We start from the raw sequence: 23,695 nt of genomic DNA on the forward strand, positions 1-23,695 counted from the left end.
CATCCCTTATTTAAATGTACAATATTTTCTTACTAAGCTTGTAAATTTATGGTTTGACCCTTGCATATGTCATGAAATTAAGTCAACATTTTTTAATTTGCATACAAAATTTCTTTATTTGGTAGATAGATACTAAGATTATAATAGTACAATATATCTGTATCGTAAAGTATCAACAAATAAAAAATAAGTTTCTCGAAAAAAAAAAAAAAAAAATTTAAAAAATCAACTTTCACCCCAAAAAAGAAAGACCCAAAATGAGAATGTGTTTGGGGTTGCTTCTTATTACATAGACAGAGAGAAAGAGAAAGAAAAAGAGAGAGCGAGGTCCACACACACAAGAGGCTGTCAGCCACGCGTACTTAATAAACTCTTATATTCGTTGCGTTGCGTTGCGTTGGAGTAGGAGATTAACGGCAAACCGTACACAACAGCTTTCTTATACTTCGATGCCTCAAAGATCTGAGTGATCACACACACAAACACAAAAAGAGAGAGAGAGAGAGAGTTTAGATAGATAGGGTTTAATTAGGGTTTCCAATTTGTGGAAGCCACATGGCCTCCACTGCACAGTCCCTCCGCTTCTCCGCCGGCGCTGCCGCTGCCGCCGCCGCCGCCGCTGCAGCTGCAGCAGCCGGTGCCGGTGCCGGCAGCTTCGACGCCCTCAGCCGAATCCTCGCCGACCTCTGCACACGTGGCAACCCCAAGGTAACAACAACCCCCAAGTTTTCTTCCTTTTCTCTCCCTACTTTCCGTTTGGATTCGAGAAAATGAATTAAAATTCTTTGCGTTTTGAGATTTTGTCTGATTAGGTTGCTTTGATAGTTTTAAAAATTTGTTTTCTTGCTTTCTGATTGGTTCCCCAGAAAGTGAGGGAAAAGAAGGGATTTAAATTTTGTTTTTTTTTGTTTTTTTGTTTTTGTTTTAATTTCCTCTATAGTTAAAAGTTACTAAGAAACAGTGAGAGAATCTGCGGTTTGGCTTTTTTCATGGTTTATGGAAGGCTTTTAAGCTCTTTGGGTGCTTTATTTTAAGAGAATTCAATTTTTGAACATTCTAATTACTAAGTTACGAATAACTAGTGAGAGTGAGAGAATCAGAGGTCTGTTTTTTTTCCTAGTTAATGGAAGGCTTTTAGGCTTTTTTGTTTGGGATGCATTATCTTTAATAGAATTCAATTTATGTGCATTGATTGTTTGTTAAATTTAATTTCTGTTCTGGCATTATCTCATAACTTTATAATTGCTTATGATATGGGTATGTGTGTTTTAACTTATTTGCTACTTTAGTACCACTACTGAGTATGGTTGTTTGTTGATTTTTACTGAAAATTAAAAGCTTTGAAATTTTATTTGCAGGAAGGGGCTTCATTGGCTTTAAGGAAACATCTGGAGGAAGAAGCTCGCGATCTTAGTGGAGAAGCTTTTTCTCGTTTCATGGATCAGTTGTATGAGCGAATTTCCAGTCTTATAGAAAGCAGTGATGTTGCTGAAAATTTGGGAGCTTTAAGAGCTATTGATGAGTTGATAGATGTGGCACTTGGCGAAAATGCCTCCAAAGTTTCTAAGTTTTCTAATTACATGCGGTATGTGTTTGACGTAAAGCGGGATCCTGACATTTTGATCCTTGCTAGTAGAGTTTTGGGCCATCTAGCTAGGGCTGGTGGAGCAATGACCGCTGATGAAGTGGAACGCCAGGTTTGTTGTGTTCTTCACATTTGGTATTCTGTAGTGTGGTTCTTTAGGAGCACTAACTGTCTGAAGTCTTTTATTTTCTTAGGTAAATACTGCTCTGGATTGGCTTCGTGGGGATAGAGTAGAGTATCGCCGTTTTGCTGCTGTCTTAATCTTGAAAGTAAGTGCACCCTTTTCATTTTTGTGCTTAGCTATTGACTAGCATAAAATTATTAAACTAGGGAAGTTCTCTCTCACTCTCTTTGAAAAAATAAATGGAATTTTGATTCATGATATTGTTGCTTACAACTAGGTGACATCTTTTTGTTTGTTTGTTTGTTTTTTTTTTTTGATAATGGCAACTAGGTGACATCTGTTCTTAGTTTACTCATTATAAGACCATTGCATATCATCTTGGGATATTTTATATTGTTGTTAGACAACATAAGTAATTAATTACATTAGAGGAATGCCAAAATTGACTAACCCTAGTACATAGCTCAATTTGCACTTCCTCCTTTCGTAATAATGGGATGTTGGGTGAGGTTGTGAGTTCAAGATTCATTGGGTGCGTGTAGAACTTACAAAAAAAAGAAAAAAAGAGAAAAAGAAACTCCCAAAACAAATACTAACATAAAAAGTTCAAAAGATCAAGAACTCCTGTGCGTTCAAAATATAGAAAGGAGCCACCTTCCAATTATAGGGGGAACTCAAGAACAAAAGCTTTAGCCTCACGTCCATCTCCAGTAATTTACACCCTTTATAAGTACCCAAATTCCTCTCTCTTCAAAGACTCCACATTATACATGAAGAAACTACCTTCCAAATTTAACCACTACATTGTCTTCCGAATGTCCTCCTTTTAAGATGCCAATAATTCAATTGGTGTTCTTGGTTGACCCATCTAACTCTGAACAAACAGAGCACAAGAGTCCACGTTTCCCTTTTGATGTCATAGTGAAGAAATAGACGATCCACCATATTTGATTTACTCATACAATACCAATTTGCAATGATTATTCCCCACATTCTCAAGTTGTCAGTTGTTAGAAGCTTCTTTAGAGCTGTTGTCCAAGTGAATAAGTCTACACTTTGTGGGCTTTTACTTTGATTTTTTTTTTTTTTTGATAGGTAACAAGACTTTTATTGAAAAAACTGAATATCATGTTCACGATGGTGAATACTCTGAATAAGAAACAAATACAACAAAATCAGGAACTAAAGTGAACAGAATGTAAGAATTTAGAAATTGAAATACAATTCGTACAACCCCAAATACGAGCCCACTAAAACAAAGTACTGAGGAGAAGAGATTTTAAGAGGTCTAAGGGTCTCTCATTGTCTTCAAATATGTGGGTATTACATTCCTGCCAAACTAACCACATTAAACGTGCCGGTACCATGTTCCAAATGGTTGATAGATGCTTTCCAAACCAATTTCAAGACTTGCAACCCACAACCTTAAAGCCTTATTGTAGCTTAAAACTCAAAGCCATGGCTTCTAGCAAGAGTTGAAATAATTTTGTAATCAGTCTACTGTTGAACCTTGGTAGAATATAGTGTTTCAAGAAAGCAAACCAAGGATTTTAGTTCACTGTATTGCATTGCTCCAGAAAGTTGGGGTTTGAATGAAAGTTACAAGTTTTGACCATCCTGTTCTTCTTGCTATGTAGAAATACTCCTTTATATTTTAATTAGTTTCCTCTTCCTGAGGATATGCTTGAGATTTTTTTTCTTTGCATTGTAGGAAATGGCTGAAAATGCTTCGACTGTGTTCAATGTTCATGTACCTGAGTTTGTTGATGCTATCTGGGTTGCTCTAAGGGATCCAACATTGGCTGTTCGAGAGAGAGCTGTAGATGCATTGCGTGCTTGCCTTAAAGTTATTGAAAAGCGTGAGACGCGTTGGCGTGTGCAGTGGTTAGTCCATAGTTTTTGATAATATATTCTTCAATTGTGTTTTCTTTTTTTTTCTTTGCTTTTTTTTTTTTTTTTTTTTTTTTTTTTTTTTGGGGTGGGGTAAGGAGAGGGTTTGATTGGAGTCCTTTCTCTTAGGTTATGGCCTGTTGTCCTTACACATGGGGGTTCTTATGGTCCACTCAAAAGTCAACTTTTCATTTGATTATTAACACACACACACACACACACACACACACACCCTATGTTGATAAGTTTGTGCCCCTTAGTTTGTTGCACTCCAATTACCTAGGTGGTACCTTAAACAATTTTTTTTTTCTCTTGCGTCAATTGTAATTCATATTTTTGTAATTCTGGCGGCTATCTTAGTTATTCACATTGTGTACACGAGGTAGTTCATCGTCATCAATAAAATCTCATTACTTGTAAAGAGTTTATTATTATTATTATTATTTTTCATTTAAGTTACTAATTTGGTCCTCCAAATGCTAGGTACAGTTTACTATATATATATATGTACTACTATTACAGTTTAATTTGGGCCTTATCAAGTCAATTTCATCTTTGGGTCTCCCTCTATTTAAATTAAACAAAATTAGTTGATGTGGCAAATGAAGCACATGTCAAATAAAAAAAGAAGAATAAGTTATTATGAAAAGTTTAAATTTTTTTTAAAATCAGATCAAGTTAAGGGACTAAATTGACACACTTAATTGTTGTGGGTTTAACCTTATTATTATTAGTATTATTATTTTGTCATAAAGGGGCTAAATGCCATTAATGCTGAAGGCCCTTTGCATTATTTTATTATTATTATTATTGTTTCCCTCTCTTTCTCTTATGCACACGCGTGCACTTGCTCATGTGTGCACATTTTTTTATTGTATAAAATGGATTTATAATATGTATATAATAGTTTCCACTTGTTTTTAAATTAGATTACATTTCTGTGGTATTTCTGAAATATTTCCAAAATGTATCTGTTTTTGGACAGACCCAAAGAATATACTGAAACAGTATTTTGTTCCTTGCATAAAACAAACAACTCTTCACAAAAAATCTGGCATCAAGTCATGTGATTTTTAGAGTGGAATACATGTTTTTAGTGGGGACTCTGCGTTATTTTTCCATTGCAAGAGTGGAATATTTCTGGCTGTTTACTTGACTTTAAGTTGCCATTGCACATGCTGCTTCATTTTTATCTTCCTTAAGGTCATGGGTGTTGACATTTGTTTTCTCTATTTGGAATGCTTGGGTTATGTTGAGGCGCATTGTGAAGCTCTTAGCTTCTTGGGAGGTATATATGGATTTTAGATCTTCATGTTGTTTGCCAAAAGCCTTGTAGCTCAATTGGTTGGCATCTTTGGTGTTCCTAATAGAGACATCTAGAGTTCAAATCGCCCCACCCCCAATTATCAATGTATGTATATAAAAAAGTAATGCTGCAATATGGAGCTTGATCCCCCATTGCCTTAATGTGGGGTGTTTGGTGGGAGAAGAATGCTTTGACTTTTGACGGGTGCAAAAGATTGGTTCATGATCTGAAGCTTTTATTCTTTAACGCTTTGTTTCAGTGGGTAATTGCTTCGGGTGTTTCTTCTTTTGCTACTTTGCTTGTCTTACTTGATATCTGCACTTTTCATTCTTTATTGTGTTCCTCTTGTATACCTCTTGCGTACATGGGGAGCTTTTCTATTTTGTTTAATAAAATTTTGCCTTATTAAAAGAGATCCTTGTAAAACTCATTGCGTGGGTACCTTTCTTTCTTCTCCCCTCCTTTGCTCCTCTTCTAATGCATGTAGACATTGAGTTCTATTCTCTCATTGTTGACAGGTATTATCGTATGTTTGAGGCTACACAAGATGGATTGGGTAGAAATGCTCCTGTTCACAGCATACATGGTTCTTTACTTGCAGTTGGGGAGCTGTTGAGGTTGGTGAAGATAATTGAATTTTTACTTCTTGATGGCTAATATGATTTTTTTAGCTTTAATAGAATGGAGGGATCAATTTTCTTCCGCTTCTTCAATTATTTTTAACGCTTTTTGTAATCTCTGATATTGTGCTGATGCGATTTATATGCTGTATTGGCACAGAATTCAACAGTTACTAATTATTCTCATATATGGTAGCTAAAAGGAAAACATCAAATGGGTCAAATTTTAGTAGGAATTATATCAATTGGTGCACGTCTTTCATTTCAGATAACTTATGGTTGACTGTTTAGAATAGTGCTAATTGTGTTCTCTCCTATTATCTTACAAGATAAGTTTAATTTCATTTCTGGTCAGGCAATTATTATCAGGGAAATTGTTTAGTGTGAAGAATTTTACTTCAGAACATTAAATCAGCATTTTTGAGCTTAGACAAGTGTCGACAAGCTGAGACCAGAGCCGCTAAGGCACAAATTGACTAGAATGAGAGATATAGTGAGAAAGAGAGGATTGAGAGTGACGAGAAAGATCCGGCATTCCAGAGTGAGGGAGATTGATTGAAATTTAACAGCACTAAAGCTTGATTGACAGTTCGTATTGATGAACTGTTTGCCCCCTGTCCCCCTCCTTTGAAAAAAGAAAAAAGAGCACCTATACCATCGTTGAACTTATCCCCTAGGAAGCACATACATGGATATGGGTACAACACAGCAACATGGCAACACAGCAACACGAGCAATTTTGAAAAATTATGACTTGACACAGCATTGGTATGACACTGGTATAACACGGGTATGACACCCAAAATGAAGTTTTCATGCTTCCTAGTTATCCCATTAGTAGACTGGTGCTATTTGTGTAGGTATAGTGGGGAGTTGGTGGATCATTTGCTTATTCGTTGTGATTTGGCCTTTTGTGGGGCCATGTCTTTGGTCTATTTGGAGTTAATTGGGTGATGCCGTGTAGATTTTTTAATTTACCAATTGGTTGGTGGGATTGGTTTAGTAAACTTTCCTTTGTGTTTGATGTTGCTTTTGTGGTGGGAGTGTAATTCCTGTACTTCTGAAGATGGGGAAGTTTTGGAAGTGCAGTTGAGACTTTCATTTCTTAGATTACTTTATGAATGGTCAACTGTCATGGGTCTCAATGATAGTGGTACTATCAATAAGTTTGCTAATTGGATATTTTTTACTTCTAATTCTTTGATTAATTCTTTTATCTTTTGCTTTGTATTAATCATGAGGTAGTATTTTTGGAACAAAATCAATTTACCTATACAAAAGAAAGATTCACCAAAGGATTACAAGAGAAATTTAATTAGTCCATGAAATCTATCATAGAAGAAGATTGAATGCAGCCAAAAGCAAGTATCCTCTCATACAAAGTTCCTAGGTTTAGATGACCTGCATCGTTGAATGTTCTACACCATTAAAATTCAATTAGTATATGAGGGGTTCCTAGATAATCTGGCCTCCTTGAGCTTTTCCCAGTTGTTGGTTTTTTTTTTTTTTTTTTTTTTTTTTCATTTTGTTGTCTATGTTCTTTTTCCTTTCTTTCTTTCTTGTTTTACTGTGTCCCTCTGTAGACAGCTAGTGTATTTGAGTGACTCATTTTCCTCGGCTTTTAATGAAATCATTTACTCATAAAAAAAAAAAAATTCATCAAAATCATTTCTTAGGTGGAAGTTTAAATGGATCAATCCATTAAAACCTTTGCTTAGGTGGAAGGTTAAATGAATAGTTCCTATTTCCCTTTCAAAACCGAGTGATACATGGCACTGACTAAAAGATGAAATGGAAAGCTAGTGAAAGAATTCTCAAATAATGCACCACATGGCAAAACCTCTTGCTCTCACACGAGGTTTTTGCTTTTATGTGTGCTTGGGTTGTCCTTTGAGACCTTTGTGTGCTAGGAAGCACGGACACTTGAAAAGAGTCTCTACGTATTAGTTTTATTGGATGCTGATACCGCTTGAACATAGCTTGATTCATGTATGATACATGTTTTCAAATGGATTTCCCCCCTTAACTTATCAAAAAAAAAAAAAAAAAAAAAAAAAAAAAAAAAAAAAAAAAAAAAAAGGATGCATTTGGGATACAGAAGGACATGAACAGGACACAGGAAGAGGGACATGGGGTGAAAAGTGAGAAACCAAATCTGGAAGAGGCTCTCCAATACTTAAAGTGAACTTACTCCTACTTCTGCTTGTCAAAATTTCATTGTCCTGTTGCTATGGATCTATGGTCTATGGTTTTGGGTTTATTTGGAGTATCTTGGGTTATGCCACCTACTGTTTTGGGGCTTTTAGGGTGTTGGCAAGGCAGCTTTGGTCGTCATTGAAATGGTTATATATGGTCCATCGTTTCTCATGGCTTAATGTGGTGTCTTTGGAGGGAGAGAAATAGTCGTTGTTTTGTAGATATTGAGAGATCTATTCCAGACCTCAAGCTTTTCTTTTTTAGAACTTTGTTGGATTGGTTGTTTGCTTTGCAAAACAAATCTTTCCCTTCTTTTTTTGTTTTCCTAGATTCTTGCAATTTTTGTTTTTGATTTCTTGTCCCCTTGTTCACTCCCTGTGTACTAGGGTGTTTCCTTTTTGATATCAATATATCTTATTACTTATCAAAAAAAAAAAAAAAAAAAAAATTTCTCCCTGTTTTACTGTCTTAATCTGAAGCCCCTCACTTAGACAAAAACATAAGCCCAAACAACTGTTTCCTATGATAATCAAAACCACCATCTATGTGCCCGAGAAGCCTTGCTGGTTGATTTCTACAAGGAAGGCATGTGAAAAGTGATGAATAAGGTTGTCTCTAATGACATCTGCCACCTCAGCCTTACTCTCACCAACCAAAATAAAAGAAAATGATCTTTGGCTATACAAGTGGCAATGACAATGACTTAGGTCAAGGTCAAAACCCCAAAGAAGTACTAAGATGCACCTTGTAGCTTAATTGATCTGTGGGCTTTTCAATGATTTGGAGGCAAATAAGCATTGTGGAAGTAGATATATTGAATATGAGGGAATGAGGGGGTTTTATAGGTAACAGATAATGTATACAGACAAGTCGATGAGCTTGCTCAAACAACTATAGAAGGTTGAGCACCAAGATGTGGACTATTGTTTATCAAAAATTTAGAGTGATTTTGGGGGAGAAGAGGAAGAATGTGCAATATCATAGCCCACAACTGTCTATAAGCAATTCTTGGATAAATTCTTGGGGTAAGTTGCTTATAGATAGTATGAGATGTGGGTTTAAATTTGCAATGCTTATTATTTAATATTTAAACAAAATTTAACATGATATATACACAGATATTATATGTGTATATTCATTGATTGATTAATGTATTCTATTAAATCATATCCTATTTTTTCAAGGATTTCCATGTCATACTTGTTTCATATTGTGTCCATGTCCGTTGTTGGTATCAATGCTTCCTTGTCATAATGATGTCATACTCTTAAAAAGAAACAAACCTAGTTAGTTTTTGTGAATGTCATGATGGGTTGATGAGTTTAAGGGTCCGTTTTTGTGAATGTCATGATGGAAGTGGGAAGTTTGACATTTAGTCTTTTTATCATAAGATTCGAAATGTAACTCTTTCTACTTTCCCTTGGAAGGGCATTTGGAAAGTAAAGGTTCCTAAAAGGGTGACATTCTTTATGTGGATAGCAGCTCATGGCCAGATTCTAACTTTGGATAACCTTATACTTCATGGTCACCCTTTGGCGAATTGTTGTTGTATGTGCTGTTGTAATGAGGAATCTGTGGATCACCTGTTGATTTTTTGTCTGGTAGCTTATTCTTTGTAGATGTATATGCTTCTGTTGTTTGGGATTGATTGGGTCATGTCAGGTTCAGTTGTAGACTTATTATTTTGTTGGTATCATTGGCTTGGGAAACATAATTTTGATATTTGTAATTTGGTTCTACGCTGTTTAATGTGGATTATTTGAACTGAACGAAATCGGCGTTCTTTTGAGGATTTTGGGAAATCTCTGGCTCAGTTGTTATATTTATGCCAACGGGCCCTCTTTGATTGGTCTTGGTGTTGGAGTCTCTTGGACTATTTTGCACTTATGGATTTTCTTTCGTCTCTTAGAATAGCAGCTGTTTGGTTTTTGTGTTTCCATCACTCATAATTCTGTTTCTATCACTCATAATTAAAAAATGATGGGACCCATGGTTGAGAAGTGTGTTTGGCATTGTTTTCAGTTTTTGTTTCTATCACTCAATTCTCGGATTTTTGAGTGATGAGTTATGGAAATTAAAAACATATTTTAGGTATTTTCAGTTTCCAAAACTCAGTTTTCATGGCATTTTCGTAATTAAACCCACATACATGGGATCCATTGTCAGTGCAAAGTCACACCAGATGCACCTTTTTCTTCGTCATTCTTTTTCTTTCTTTTCTTCTTCATAGAAACACCAAATATACTTTATAAAAAAAAAAAAAGAAACACATGGTACTGATTTCTCAAACCCAAAAAATCAAACCCGTAAACACATGAGTTAGATCATACACAAACACACAAACACAAACCCACAAACATGTTCATCCACACAGCCTCAAAAATTCCATTGCCACCAATCATTCCAATCCAATGGCCACAAAACAAAAACTCACTTTTTGCTAAATTAAGTCAACAAACAGTGAAGCTTAAAACCAAAACCAAAATCTAAGTACAGATACGAAACAACAGTGTAAATGTGAGGAAAAGGAGAAATGGGTTTCACCATGGGTCTGACTCCATAGCCGAGTCCCTCATCCTCCGTGGCTGCCACCCTCTCCCTCGCCGCCGTTGCTTCTCCAAAACCCCACCAAAACCCACTTCCTCTCTTCCCCATAACCTAGCTTCATCCAACTAGCCTCTGGCGATTCGTTGTGATCGGTCGGGACCACGAGGAAATTGGTAAGCGGAGCACCCGATTTGATGACTGACTCGGCAGTGTCAAAGAAAGGCTCCACCGGAACGTGCTTGTGGCGGTGGGCGAGTGGGTTGGCTGAGTGGATATCGAAGTTGCACGTGACGGATGCTGGAGCTTGCTCGCAGACCTCGCACATCCACATGCCGGAGCTTTGCTCTCTGCTTTAATTTTTTGAGCTTTGATTTTTTTGGAGCTAATAAGAGAGGAAGAGAATGGATGGGCGAAGAGGAAGAGAGAGCTGTGTCTGGGTATTGGAAATATCTGTGTGAGGAGTCAAGTATGGGTCCCACAAAAAGGTTGGAATATTTAAGTGATGTGAACTGAAAAAATGTGTCAAACGGGTGGGTATAGGAAATTGGGGTATTTTAAGTGATGATTGATGAGTGATTGTTTTCAAAAAACCAAACAGCCCCTTAGTGACTGTTTGTTAATTTTTGCTTCTTTTTACTCTTTGTTCACTATCGTGAACCCTGTATATTTTTCCTGGTATTCATTTTTCAACAATATTTTTTCTTACCTATCAAGAAAAAAAGAGAGTTTAAGGGTCTGTTTGGTTGGAAGGGTGGAGAATTGGGAGGATAGAAAATGGGGAAATGATTGAAAAGTGGGAGGATAGAAAAGATTTAGTTTTATCTCATATGTGTTTGGTTGGGAGGATGAAAAAGTGGAGAGATGAGAAACTCATTTGTTTGGTTGAGAAGAAAAATGAGAGTATGGAAAATGAAGTTGGTATTATGTCCCTATTAAATAAAACAAAAACAAAAAGTAACTTTTTTTTATTAAAAAATTGTGTATGGACACTTCAAAATTTTTTTTTTTCATTTTGTTTTTAAAAAGAGCACAAGCCAAAGAATCCAAATATGATGAAAAAAAAAAAAAAGAACAATGAAAATGGAAGAAATGTATAAATACAAAGAGAAGAAAAGGACAAAAAGTGAGATGAGCACCCCAAAAAAAAAAAAAAATGAAGAAACGGACAAAAACAAAAAGAAGAAAAAGAAAAGAAGTTCCCGGTTGGCTGGGGGAAGGACAATTTCGTCCACAATACACCTTTTCCCCCTTTTCTCTTGCATTTTCTCCCCAATTTGGGAGATTAAGTTTTGGCGGGCCCAGAGAGAAAATAGCTGGGCCCCTCCATTTTTCTCTTCTCCTCCCCTCCTAACCAAACACCAATCTCACCTATTTTCCCCTCCCCTTTTTCCATCCTCCCCAAAATCATCTCAACCAAACATAATCTAAGTTCCACCTGACCTAATAAGCTGGCCTAAGATTTGTGCATCGATTTAATTTGGTGGCTTGTATATTGGGAATTTGGTGGTGGAGAAAAAAATATGGCATCTTATGGTGTGTGGTGCTCTATGTGATCAATAGTCCCTATGGTTTACATACTTATCAAGAAAATAAAAAGGTCACAATGGGTTTGGACTATGGAAAATCATGTGGGGGGTCAGGGAGGTTTGGTAGATTTGCTAGAATTAAGGTGGGGGATGGTACCTGTATTCGTTTATGGCATGCTGTTTGGTGTGGGGATTAAAAATCATTGGAGGCCTTTCTTTAATGAAGTTAATTACTTATCACAAAATTTTTTGCACAAACTAGACACTGGTAAGATAGATAAATATGTTATGGTATTGTGTCTCATCTTGATATGCTAATCATTGCCTCATGCCATCCTTTAAATGTAATAGTTTGTGACTTAGATATGATTGAATTTCTTAATGGCAGGAATACAGGTGAGTTCATGATGTCAAGGTACAGAGAAGTTGCTGAAATTGTCCTAAGATATCTAGAGCACCGAGATCGGCTTGTTCGCCTGAGCATAACTTCTCTTCTGCCTCGCATTGCTCATTTTCTGCGTGATCGATTTGTTACAAACTACTTGACGGTTTGTTAACTTAGCATCATTTTTTTATTTTAAATTTAACTGCAGTAGCTGGCAGCAAAAATGTTTTGTCAAACTTTATGTTACCGTTGTTGCCCAAATGACATGTATAGGGGGATGCAATTTCTTGCAGATATGCATGAATCATATTCTAGCGGTTCTGAAAATACCTGCTGAACGTGCCAGTGGATTCACTGCCCTTGGGGAGATGGCTGGTGCTTTGGATGGGGAACTATTGCTCTATTTGCCGACAATTACATCTCACTTGCGTGAAGCAGTATGTCTTCTGACCTTGCGTTTCATCATAATTTTGGTTTTCTTTTGGTCATTTTTCTATGCAGTTTGAGTTTTGGTTGGTTTCAGCAATATCAATCTGATCATGAACATGATATCTGACTGTTATCAAACATTTTCTCCATAGATTGCTCCACGTAGAGGTAAACCCTCACTTGAGGCTTTGGCTTGTGTTGGGAGCATAGCAAAAGCAATGGGCACTGTTATGGAACCTCATGTTCGTGGTCTTTTTGATGTTATGTTTTCTGCTGGTCTTTCCCCTACACTTGTAGAAGCCCTTGAGCAAATAACTATCAGGTACAACATGTTATTCCTGAACCTTCATTCGCATCATTTTAGGAATAAATCCTTCTAGGGGGTTTTAATATTCCTTATCATTGGTTGTCATTCCAGTATTCCATCTTTGCTGCCAACTATTCAAGATCGGTTGCTTGATTGCATTTCAATGGTTCTTTCCAAATCCCATTATCTTCAGGGAAGGCCAGCTGTTGGCATGGGAAGAGGAAATATTATGAACATCCCTCAGCAGACTTCAGACCTTAGTGGTTCAGCCCTAGTGCAGCTTGCTTTGCAGACTCTTGCTCGTTTTAATTTCAAGGTTTGTCTGCAAATTACCATCCAACATATATTCTGGTTGCTTCTTCAATTTTACTAAGATGCTAATGTATGGTGTAGGGCCATGACCTTCTTGAATTTGCAAGAGAGTCAGTTGTTTTATATCTGGATGATGAGGATGGAGCCACACGAAAAGATGCTGCCCTATGTTGTTGCAGATTAGTGGCAAATTCTTTTTCTGGTATAGCATGCACACAGTTTGCCCCTAGTAGGTCGAATCGAACCGGAGGAAAAAAACGGCGTCTTGTTGAGGAGGTTTGGCTTTTATTATATTTTTCTGTTAATGTAATTAATATCTGTAACAGATAGTATTTTCTGGAGAAGTTTGTTATTATTGGTGTCTTATGTTTTTAGATATTTCACAATAGCCTGTTTTCTAAATTTTTGTTTCTCATAATCCGGCAAGTTTACATTAGGTGTCAAATAGTTTCAAATGTACTTTGTTTGATATTTTCCTCTTCTTTGATTGAAATAAGCTACTTTGTAGACTTCTCCTTGTAAATTCAATTATACAAGTTTCATAAAAACTTGTAGCATAATATCCTTTATTTTGTTTTCCAATTATTTCTTAATGTGCCAATGTGTGTTTGTTGTGGATGATAAGTGGGGATAAAAGGGGGGTCTATTTGTCTATGTCGTTGGCTAGTAACAGTTTTGAAATTGACTGGCTATTAATTTCTGTGTATATTAATGAAGTTATCTTAGTGTAATCATGTTTACAAAACAATAGGGGAGATTGGAGAGCTAGGCACTTGAAAATCAGAGTAATAGATGGCATGTATAGGTACTTTTGGAGTTTTTAATTAATTCATGTAGGAATTGAGGTACTGTAATAGGCACCAATAATGATCTTGTGAACAGAGGCCAGGTCTTGGTGTGATAACAAGTGCCTCCCACCAAAAGTGATAGGTAGCAGGTTCGAGTCTAGGAATCAGCGTCTCCAAATAAAATTGAGGTAAGGCTACCTACCATGACTTCTACCAGACTTTGCAAAAGTGGGAGCTTTGTGTACAGTGTATGACCTAATCATCTTGTGAATGTAATCTGGTAGTTCAAATTGATTGCTCCATGGAGTTTATGATGTCAAAATGTTGCATGTTTCCATGGTGTATTGGGTTGATAGTATTGATTTTGATCTGTCCAATTTTATACGGAACAAAATATTGATGTCCATGTTGGTATCAATGTACTGGAAACGTTGAAAATCTAGATGGAGGAGAAAGGTCAATCACATGGAAATGTGTTGCAAAAATGGAGCAAGTTTAGAAAATAAATAAATTGCACCTCATGTGTAGGGTGCAAAATGCATGGATAGCATACACTATTTTGAATAATCCACTCACACACTGCCACAGTTGTAAATAATTATAACAGGTATGGATTTGGACTAAATTTTATGTTTACAAGTTCAATGTAATTTGTAAGTTATCTGGTGTCAACTTATTATATAAGGAATATTTAAATATTTAATGGTTATATTTGCGAATAATTCCGTTCTGTGCCCCTTTTGCGCTCTATTAATGAATCATGTACTTGTAAAAAAACGTTTAGTAGCTTGGAGAGCAGTAAGCAGTTCCATCCTGTTCTACATATATGGTTTGAGAGATAAAAGTCCTGTTAGAGGCAAAGACAAGTCCATGGGAGAACTTAAAATTAGGTTTCCGCTTGTCATTGTTTGAGTTGGTTTCTATGAGTTGTTCTTTTGGCTTCTTGGCACCTCCTTAAAATATTTTCAGGTTTGATTGTATGTTTTTATTATTATTTTTTATTAAGTGGTTGCGGCTCCTTAACGTTTCTTACTAATTTTTAAAACAAATTAAAAAGAGAAAAGACTTAATTTCATGATTCCATTCTTGCAATTCATTTATTTATTATGAGAGTAAAAAAAAATATACTTGTTCTTTTCTTCGAAAGGGGGGGGGGGGTGTTAGGGAAAGGTTGGTTACTCTATTTAATCACATATCATCAATTGCTAATTTAATGCGATGATCCTGGGATATTGGATCTTATTTAATTTGATTAAATTATTAATTCCCCTTTGTGTCTTGCTCTTGAGGAGTTATTGTTTGTTTGTCAAATTTTCTTTTTTATCTAACTTATATTGGGCTTTCTACAGCTTGTGGAAAAGCTTCTTATTGCGGCTGTTGCAGATGCTGATGTTTCTGTTCGTCACTCTATCTTTTCATCTCTGCATGGAAATAGAGGTTTTGATGATTTTTTGGCACAGGCTGATAGTTTGAGTGCGGTTTTTGCTGCTTTAAATGATGAGGTTTGGTTTCTACTATTGTTACTTTTATATCTTAGTTGGACATACTAAAATGTAAATTTCAGTTGGCTCAAATTATATCAATACTTTATTTCTTTAATTTTCTCAATAAAGTCATGTATACTAATGTATTAACTTGTGTTCCATCTTTCCCTTTTTTCAATCAAATTTTATTTATAACTTTCAATTCATGTGGCCAAGAGCCTTATATCTCAACTGGTTGGCACGTCTTTGACATCCAGGGTTCAAATCAAATTCCCCCTCCCCCAACTATCAAATTATTAAAAAATAAAACTGTCAATTCCTTTGCTTTTTTCATCTCCATATGACTCGTCATTAATTAATCGTCGTATAGCTTAATTATTGCTTATTTTTCCTTGGCATGAATGTAAATATTTTAGAGCATTATTTCATTCTTTCCTTCTGTAGCTTATGCTTCATTCAAATCTGAATATATTTTTTGTCAGATTCCAGCATCTTGAATTTTAGACATCAGACTATCTATGTTATTTGTTGCATATGGAGCTTATGTTCTCATACCTGGTTCAAATTCAATAAATTACTAAAGTACTCTTACTATGTTGTATGGCGATATTATATTACTTCACTGGGCTTTGACTATTACCGTTGTTTTTCTAGTAATGATCTTCACTTCTTAAAGTAATTGCTAGGCTTTGAAAATAAGGGGCTCTATTTTCATGACTCTTTCCCCATTCTCTCTACTCTAAACTTGTTAACACTTTTTGGCTCCCAAACTTGCTACTGTTCCATTTGGTTTTCCTCTCTAGTGCAGACATCGGGTGTGGTAGCTGTTGGACTTAATTGATTCTGATTGAATCTGCTGGACCTGATTTATCGTGGTATTAGGGGGATTTGATGGCTATTTGATTTATACTTCCATATCTGATGTAATTTTATTGTGAGTTTATTTTCTTTCCATGCTTGGTGAGATTTTGTGAACCTTCTTAAAGGCCCCGGACTTTACTATTGTAGATGCTTGACCATGTATTAATAATTTTTATTGGAATTTTCTTCCAATGCTTGGTGCTGACTACCTTGTTTTTGTCATTTTCCCAATTCTTGGTGCTAACTCCAGGCAACCGTAGGTATTGACTCCAGGAAGCCTTAGGTGTTGAACCCAGGGTTTTTATCTTTCTTTCGACTGTTTGGTGCTTACCCCAGGTAATCCTAGATGTTGAAGCCAGGGTTTTATCTTTCTTTCCATTGCTTGGTGCTGATTCCACTTCCATGCAACCCTAAGTGTTGAAACCTAGGTTTTATATCTTTTTGTCCTTTTTTGTTTTCCAAACACACTTCCCCTTTGAAAATCCATTGTCCTTTATCACTCTCTGTACTCTATTTTTTGTCAGTCCTCTCTTTATTTCTTACCCTTGAGCCTACAACTGTCTCTTTCACTTGTGTCTTGGCCTGTAGCTGGAATTTAGCAGGTTTGCGTTGATTGTTTGAGCATGATCATACTTATCAGAAAAAAGAGTGAATTGTTTGAGCAGTCATTCCCACAAACAGAATATATTGTTCTGAGCCTTAGGTTAGCATCTTTACATGGGCATAAGTTATAAGGAAAGATATGATTGTAAGAGAAGTAATTAGGGATGTGGCCCTAGATAGAGCCTAGTGGTGTTTATGGATTGATGTAGCTGATCCCAATTAGTTGGGAGTTGGGTTAGTTGAGTTGGGTTCTCCAATTTCAATTGATTTTAGTATAGAATGCCTGTTCTTGCTGTTGATTTCAATCAAGTACTGTGTTTATCTCACATTTTAAACTTTTTATTTTTGGTTGATGAAATCTCAGTTTTTGATTTTTCTTTGATGTGGGGTTTTGTAATAATATTTGGTTATTTGGGGGAACTTGTTGCTTCTGGGGCAAATGTCAGTCTACTGTTTCCATTCCTTTTCTGATAAAACATAAAAGGTTGATAAAATTGGAAATTTTGAAGCTTTCTATTGTGAGTCTTTGCATATCCAAATGCAGCTGGAGAAATGGGACTTCCGATGTTCGGCAGTGGTGTTTTACCACCTTTGCTTTGGTTTGTGATCTCTTTTTCAAAAGTATTTTCTTATTCATTGAGTTGGTGACACACTGGTAGAGCAACTTGTGAAATCTTATAATATCATGCTTCCAGAGGATAAGACGAATTTTATTTGTAATGAAATTTGGCAATCATGTGCTTCTACCCAGATTACTTTCTTTGTTTTTATTAGTGGCCTGCAGAATATCTCACGGGCTGTAATTTGATTAAGTGGGGAAAATTAATTGGTAAATAATCTTTCTTTGCATTGATCAAGTGTAGGAGCATTTTGTTGTTTGGTTTTTCAGCCTTTTGCCTTTGGTGTCCCCTCCAGTCAAGAATTGGGACCGCACAATCACTATCCAATATGCTTTTCTCTTATGCCTTTATTCGTTCATGGTTTGATATTCTGGTTTCCTAGGCGTAGAGGAACCATACCAATCTATTCTGAACTTGGTGGTTAAACTCTACTGCGGTGACGATACTGTAGGGGAGGTCCTGCGGAAAAATATCAAATCTGTGTTAGAGGTTTTGAAGAGTTGGCATAAGAGATCAGGGAAAAGGGGCTTGGCTTGGACAGCTATGCCTTGGTGTTTGATGTGGACCCAATGGCTAGAAAGGGATAGTTGAGCATTGAAGATATTGAATGAGTGTGCTGATAGTCATATTCTTAGTAAGATACCTGGGTTAATTTGTAAATTGGATATTGAAAAAGCCTATGATCATGTAAACTGGGAAGCCTTGCTTTACATGTTAGAAAGGATGGGTTTTGGAGTTAGATGGCGACAATGTATACATGCATGTATCTCTACTGTCCAGTTTTCAGTTTTAGTCAGTGGCTCTCCAACTGATTTCTTTCCTAATTTGAGAGGTTTAAGGCAAGGGGATCTTTTATCTACTATGCTCTTCCTTCTGATGATGGAAGCATTTTCTAGGGTACTTAGGCGTATGGATGAGGTTGGTATTATTAGGGGTTTTAAGGTGCGTGGTGTGGGAGGTGATGAATTATGCATATCTCATTTGTTATTTGCTGATGATACCATTTTGTTCTGTGATACTAGTATTGAACAGTTTCTTCATATTAGGATGTTGCTAACTTGTTTCACAGCGGTTATAGGGCTAAAGATTAATGTTAGTAAAAGTGAGATGGTTCCGGTTGGTGAGGTGAATAATTTGGACGAGTTAGCAAATGTTTTGGGCTACAAGATTGGGGTTTTGCCTCTGACATATCTTGATATGCCTTTGGGAGCCTCCTACAAGTTGTCCTTTATATGGAATTTGGTTTTGGAGAAGTTGGAAAAACACTTGGCTATGTGGAAAAAAATGTATCTTTATATGGGGGATCGCTTGACTTTGCTTAAGAGTATGCTTTTGAGTATCCCCACTTATTTCTTATCTCTGATTACTATTCCTACTAGGGTGGCTAGTAGGATTGAGAAGTTACTGGGATTTTCTCTGTGGTGGTTTGGCAGATGAGCATAAACTTCATTTGGTAGGGTGTGATAAAGTGTGTTATCCTTTTGTTGATGGTGGGTTGGGGATAAGGAAAATTACTACCTTTAATAAAACTCTTTTGAGGTGTGTTATCCTTTTGTTGATGGTGGGTTGGGGATTAGGAAAATTACTGCCTTTAATAAAGCTCTTTTGAGTAAGTGGTTGTGGCGTTAAGGGATTGAGGAGACAAGATTATGGAGGCGTGTGATCGCACTGAAATTCGGGGAGGAATGGGGGGGAGGGGTGGTCTTCGAAGTTGTGTAGGGGTTCACATGGTTGTGGTTTATGGTGGGGCATACGGAAAGGTTGGGAGAATTTTAGCAAGTTTCTTTACTTTGAGATTGGTTTGGGGAGTGGAATCCGGTTTTGGCATGACCATTGGTGTGGAGATCAATTGTTGAAAGGAACTTTCCTAGATCTATTTGAGATTGCTACTTATAGGGAGGCATCTATGGCAGATATGGTGGTGAGCCACATTTTGGAGGAAGGTTGGAATTGGGATATATGATTCTGGCATGGTTTTAATGAATGGGAGATGGAGTTGGTAGGGGCCTTTGCTCATACATTGGAGTCGCTGAGTCCTATTGAGGGTGTAGATAAGATGAGGTGGTGTTTGGGGTCCAAGGGGATTTTGATATAAAATCCTTTTATGGTGCATTGAGGGGATCTAGCTCTATTACTTTTCCTTGGAAGAGTATTTGGTTTGTGAAGGCTCTATGTCGTGTCATTTTTTGTTTGGGCAGCCACATGGGGAAAAGAGGCTTCACTATTATGGATTAGATATTTTGGTGTTTTGTGGGTTCTACCTAAGAGGGTTATCGACTTACTGGCCGGTTGGAGGAATTGGTTGGGGAAATATTCTTCAAATGTTTGGAATTTGGTACCTCATGGATTATTTGGAGGGAGAGAAATAATTGCATATTTGAAGATTCGGTGCTTTCTAGGGATAAGCTCTTAGCTTTGTTTGCAACTACTTTGTTTGATTGGTCTTGTGCGTGGGGATTTACTTCTATGAAATCCATTCCGCTGTTTTTAGATTCACTTTCTTCTTGTACATAAGTTGTTTTGTTTTCCTTTGTTGCTTGTACATATTTCCTTTGTTTACTTCATCTCTTTGATGGAGTAGTTTCTTTTTGATACAAATTTTTCTTACCTATCAAAAAAAAAAAAAATTGTTATTCATTTTTTGAATTTTCTTTTCTAAAGAGTGTTTATGTTTCTTTAACTGGAGCTAGTTTCTCCTTTTCTAATTCTTTTCATGATTTTATAGCTGTCTTGAATTGCAAGTTTTAGCACCTTTTCTGCCCTCTTGTTTTTTCCCCTCTGTATTTTTGCCGTTTAATTTTTGTTGCGTCCCCATTGTCACTTTCTAAAAATGTTTAATTTAAAGAAGGGAAAAAAAAAAAAAAACTTTTTCCTCGTTTTAGATATTTTGACACGCTGTAGAGTTGTGCTAATTTCTTGCATTTTATGTAAATTGGTATGTGGAGTTTGTAATAACCAACAAATGAGTCACTAATTGAGTTGCTTTTCTTGGTGGCTTTACCTCATATATCCCTTTTTTTTTTTTGTTGTTGTTGTTGTGTTGTTGGTAAAACCTCCTTTCTCCTATTGTAAAGTAAAGGGAACATTCATATTGCTGGAGGAGAATAATGTGAAATATATATTCTTCCATCCAATCTTGGAACTCCATTTTGTTGCATCTTGTAAATATTAAGATGTTACTGTCTTTGCAGGATTTTGATGTCCGAGAATATACAATTTCTGTTGCTGGGAGGTTATCAGAAAAAAATCCTGCATATGTTCTTCCAGCACTTCGTCGCCATCTCATACAACTGTTGACGTATCTGGAGCAGAGGTGAAGTGAATAAACTTTTGATATTAATGCCTGCCATAAGTATTCTAGATTGTACTTGAAAATAAAAAATTTCAGAATGAAGAATTTCTATATTGATTTATCTAAGCTATCAAAGTATCGGATGTTGAATTCTCTTGCTATGCATAGCAGTGCAGATAGCAAATGCAGAGAAGAAAGTGCAAAGTTACTAGGCTGTCTAATACGGAATTGTGAGAGGCTAATACTTCCATACATTGCTCCAATACACAAGGTTTAATATGTCATTTATCTATTTTGACATTTATCAAGATCTTTTATTCTTTTTGTATCCAATCTCTTAATGAATGGATTTTGTTGTTCAGGCACTTGTGGCTAGGCTTCTTGAGGGCACTGGTGTCAATGCAAATAATGGCATTATAAGTGGAGTTCTTGTAACTGTTGGGGATCTTACAAGAGTGGTGAGCTATGTTCTATTTTTCCTAGATTGTCTGATTACACGTTTAGTTTGGATATCTTATTGTATATAGATTTCTACTGGCACATCTTTTCTACACTTTGTTTCAACGCAAAACATGCTGTAGAAGTTTGACACAGAAGATAATTATTCTTGTACTTTTTGCAATTAATATGGATAATGTACTTTGGTATGGAGCTATAAATGATGTAGGGTATTTATAATGAGCTGTTAGTTGTTTGTGAGATGTTTGCTCACTGATTTTGGTTAGGCATTAGGGTATGAGGTCAGCATAATCAAGTTCTTGAGTGTATAAATAGCCAAGGCCACTATTTTGCATGCACTTTTAAAATCACAATAAGATTCTTCTAAATTTAGAATTGAGAGCGATTTCTCTCTTCTGGACCTGCCACTCTTCTAAAACTCAAACTTCTCTTTCTTTGAAGTCTAAATTTTTTTTCCCCATCAATAAATATATATTTAAGTTTTAGTAATATAATTAAATTAAATAAATCATGTATGTGGCAACAAATTTAGTTTCTACTTAAGTTTTATATTAAAATTCATAAAATACATGATTTTGTGAGCTTTTGAGGAATAAAACATAAAAATGTGAATTTTTTTTTTAATAAATATTTTCAAAAAATAAATTGGTTTGATAAATTTGTAACCATTTGACCGGATCAACTAAGAATCGCTGGTTCAATCTTGTTGAATCTGGTTTTCATCTGTCAGAACAGTTTAAATGGTCAACCAGACTGGAAATTGCCATAATTCACAGTTCAACCAATTTTACAGGCTGGTTGACTATAGTTTTTAAAACATGATTCTAATTGTCTGTATACCTCAATACATTTTTTTTTAGAAATTTTTTGTTCAATGGATCTTAATTTTTTCAGAATTTCATTATGGTATACTGATAGTTATTATTCATCATGTTTAATGACGAGTCCTCATCTGATTGGCTATAATTAATGGCAATTTTTTGTCTTTCTTTCATTATTATTTATATATGTATATTTGTTGGGTTTTCTTTTTGTATAGGGTGGTTATTCGATGAGACAATACATTCCTGAACTTATGCCTTTAATTGTTGATGCTTTATTGGATGGAGCAGCTGTCACAAAACGTGAAGTGGCTGTTACTACTCTTGGTCAAGTTGTGCAGAGCACTGGGTATGTGACATTTTTCTTAAGGTTCTTTATGATATGTAATTTATTTGAAGATAGTTTTTATTTAGTTGTGAGGCAATGTCTAATATGGATGGTATGAAATTGTGGATGTAAGATTTGTTCCATGAGAAGCGTCTCGTTGAAGTTCATTGTAATGTGATATTTAGATTCAGGTTAAATTTGTGCATTTTTGCTTTATCATTTCTGTTACTCTATTCAATTGATCAGCTCAATTACAATCATTAATATTTATGCAAATCGCATATGAGGGCTTTGGGTGTGTTGACGTATCACAGATTCATGCAAATAGCATATGAGGGCTATGGGTGTGTCTAGGTATCACAGAGGGCACTTGGGTGCAGGTGTGTGCCTTGGTGTCATTGATGTCTAACTGTGAATATGCAATACACTGTTAAAGACATGTCTTCAAAGCAAAATCCTATGCATTCTGTTGAAGACATGCATTCGTTGATATTGATATTTCTTTGTGATATAGAAATAAGTCAAGTTCTGATTTTAACTAGTGAGGGGCTCTCATGGGGCAAGTCTTTGGAAGTGTAATTGAAATGGGTCACACCATGTAAAATCATTTAGTGCTTTTTTTTTGGGGGGTAAGTAAAACACGCACTTTCCATGCTCTCACCCTCCATTCTGAACTTTCAAGGGGAGGTGAAGCCATTTGAGTTAGAGCTGATTGGCTATCTTGTTCTTAAGGTTGCAGGTGGAAGGACAATTATTTTTGGCACAGTGAACTATGTAGGGGAATATCTTCCTAAAATTAATTTCCCTTTCAATAGAAGTTGATTTGGAGGTAATAGTAGCTTGTAGCTTGGTTAGGTATGCAATGGCCTATAAGCTTGGTTTTGGCTTGGCTTATGGTGTAGGGATGCAATCTTGAAGGATGCCTTTCCGATGTATTGTTAGACAGCTAAAGAGGCTTTTGCATGATGTATTTTTTAACTGGGATATTTCGTTTACTAGACTTGTTAATGATTGGGAGGTGGGGAGTACGCAGTTGTTTCTTGGTATTCTCTTGCTTATCAAAAAAAAAAAAAAAAAAAGTTTCTTGGTATTCTCTACTCCATTAAAGTTAATAGGGATGAGGAAGACCTATTGTGTTGGACCCCTGTGAGGAGCTACCATAATTGAAATACTACTCTATTCAAAGCTGGTCTTTCTCATACTTTTTGGATA

General features: G+C 36.1%; 1 protein-coding gene across 2 annotated transcripts in view; it reads left to right on the forward strand.

The window, feature by feature from the left end:
• Positions 1-313: 313 nt before the first annotated feature.
• LOC115968055 (serine/threonine-protein kinase TOR) overlaps positions 314-23,695 on the forward strand; it is a 90,881-nt gene continuing 67,499 nt past the window's right edge. The window contains exons 1-15 of one of the 2 annotated variants that reach the window (XM_031087254.1): positions 314-708; positions 1,359-1,697; positions 1,780-1,854; positions 3,421-3,593; positions 5,424-5,522; positions 12,183-12,342; positions 12,473-12,616; positions 12,761-12,930; positions 13,027-13,231; positions 13,309-13,503; positions 15,365-15,517; positions 20,775-20,896; positions 21,047-21,146; positions 21,238-21,333; positions 22,374-22,504. In XM_031087254.1, coding sequence (XP_030943114.1) covers positions 556-708; positions 1,359-1,697; positions 1,780-1,854; positions 3,421-3,593; positions 5,424-5,522; positions 12,183-12,342; positions 12,473-12,616; positions 12,761-12,930; positions 13,027-13,231; positions 13,309-13,503; positions 15,365-15,517; positions 20,775-20,896; positions 21,047-21,146; positions 21,238-21,333; positions 22,374-22,504 — 2,315 coding nt within the window. In that variant the 5' untranslated portion in view covers positions 314-555. Of the gene's footprint in view, positions 709-1,358; positions 1,698-1,779; positions 1,855-3,420; positions 3,594-5,423; positions 5,523-12,182; positions 12,343-12,472; positions 12,617-12,760; positions 12,931-13,026; positions 13,232-13,308; positions 13,504-15,364; positions 15,518-20,774; positions 20,897-21,046; positions 21,147-21,237; positions 21,334-22,373; positions 22,505-23,695 lie in introns of those variants that run through there. The other variant, XM_031087255.1, reaches the window with a different exon arrangement.

This window comes from Quercus lobata, chromosome 11 (assembly GCF_001633185.2).
Source record: "Quercus lobata isolate SW786 chromosome 11, ValleyOak3.0 Primary Assembly, whole genome shotgun sequence".
Lineage (NCBI taxonomy): Eukaryota > Viridiplantae > Streptophyta > Magnoliopsida > Fagales > Fagaceae > Quercus > Quercus lobata.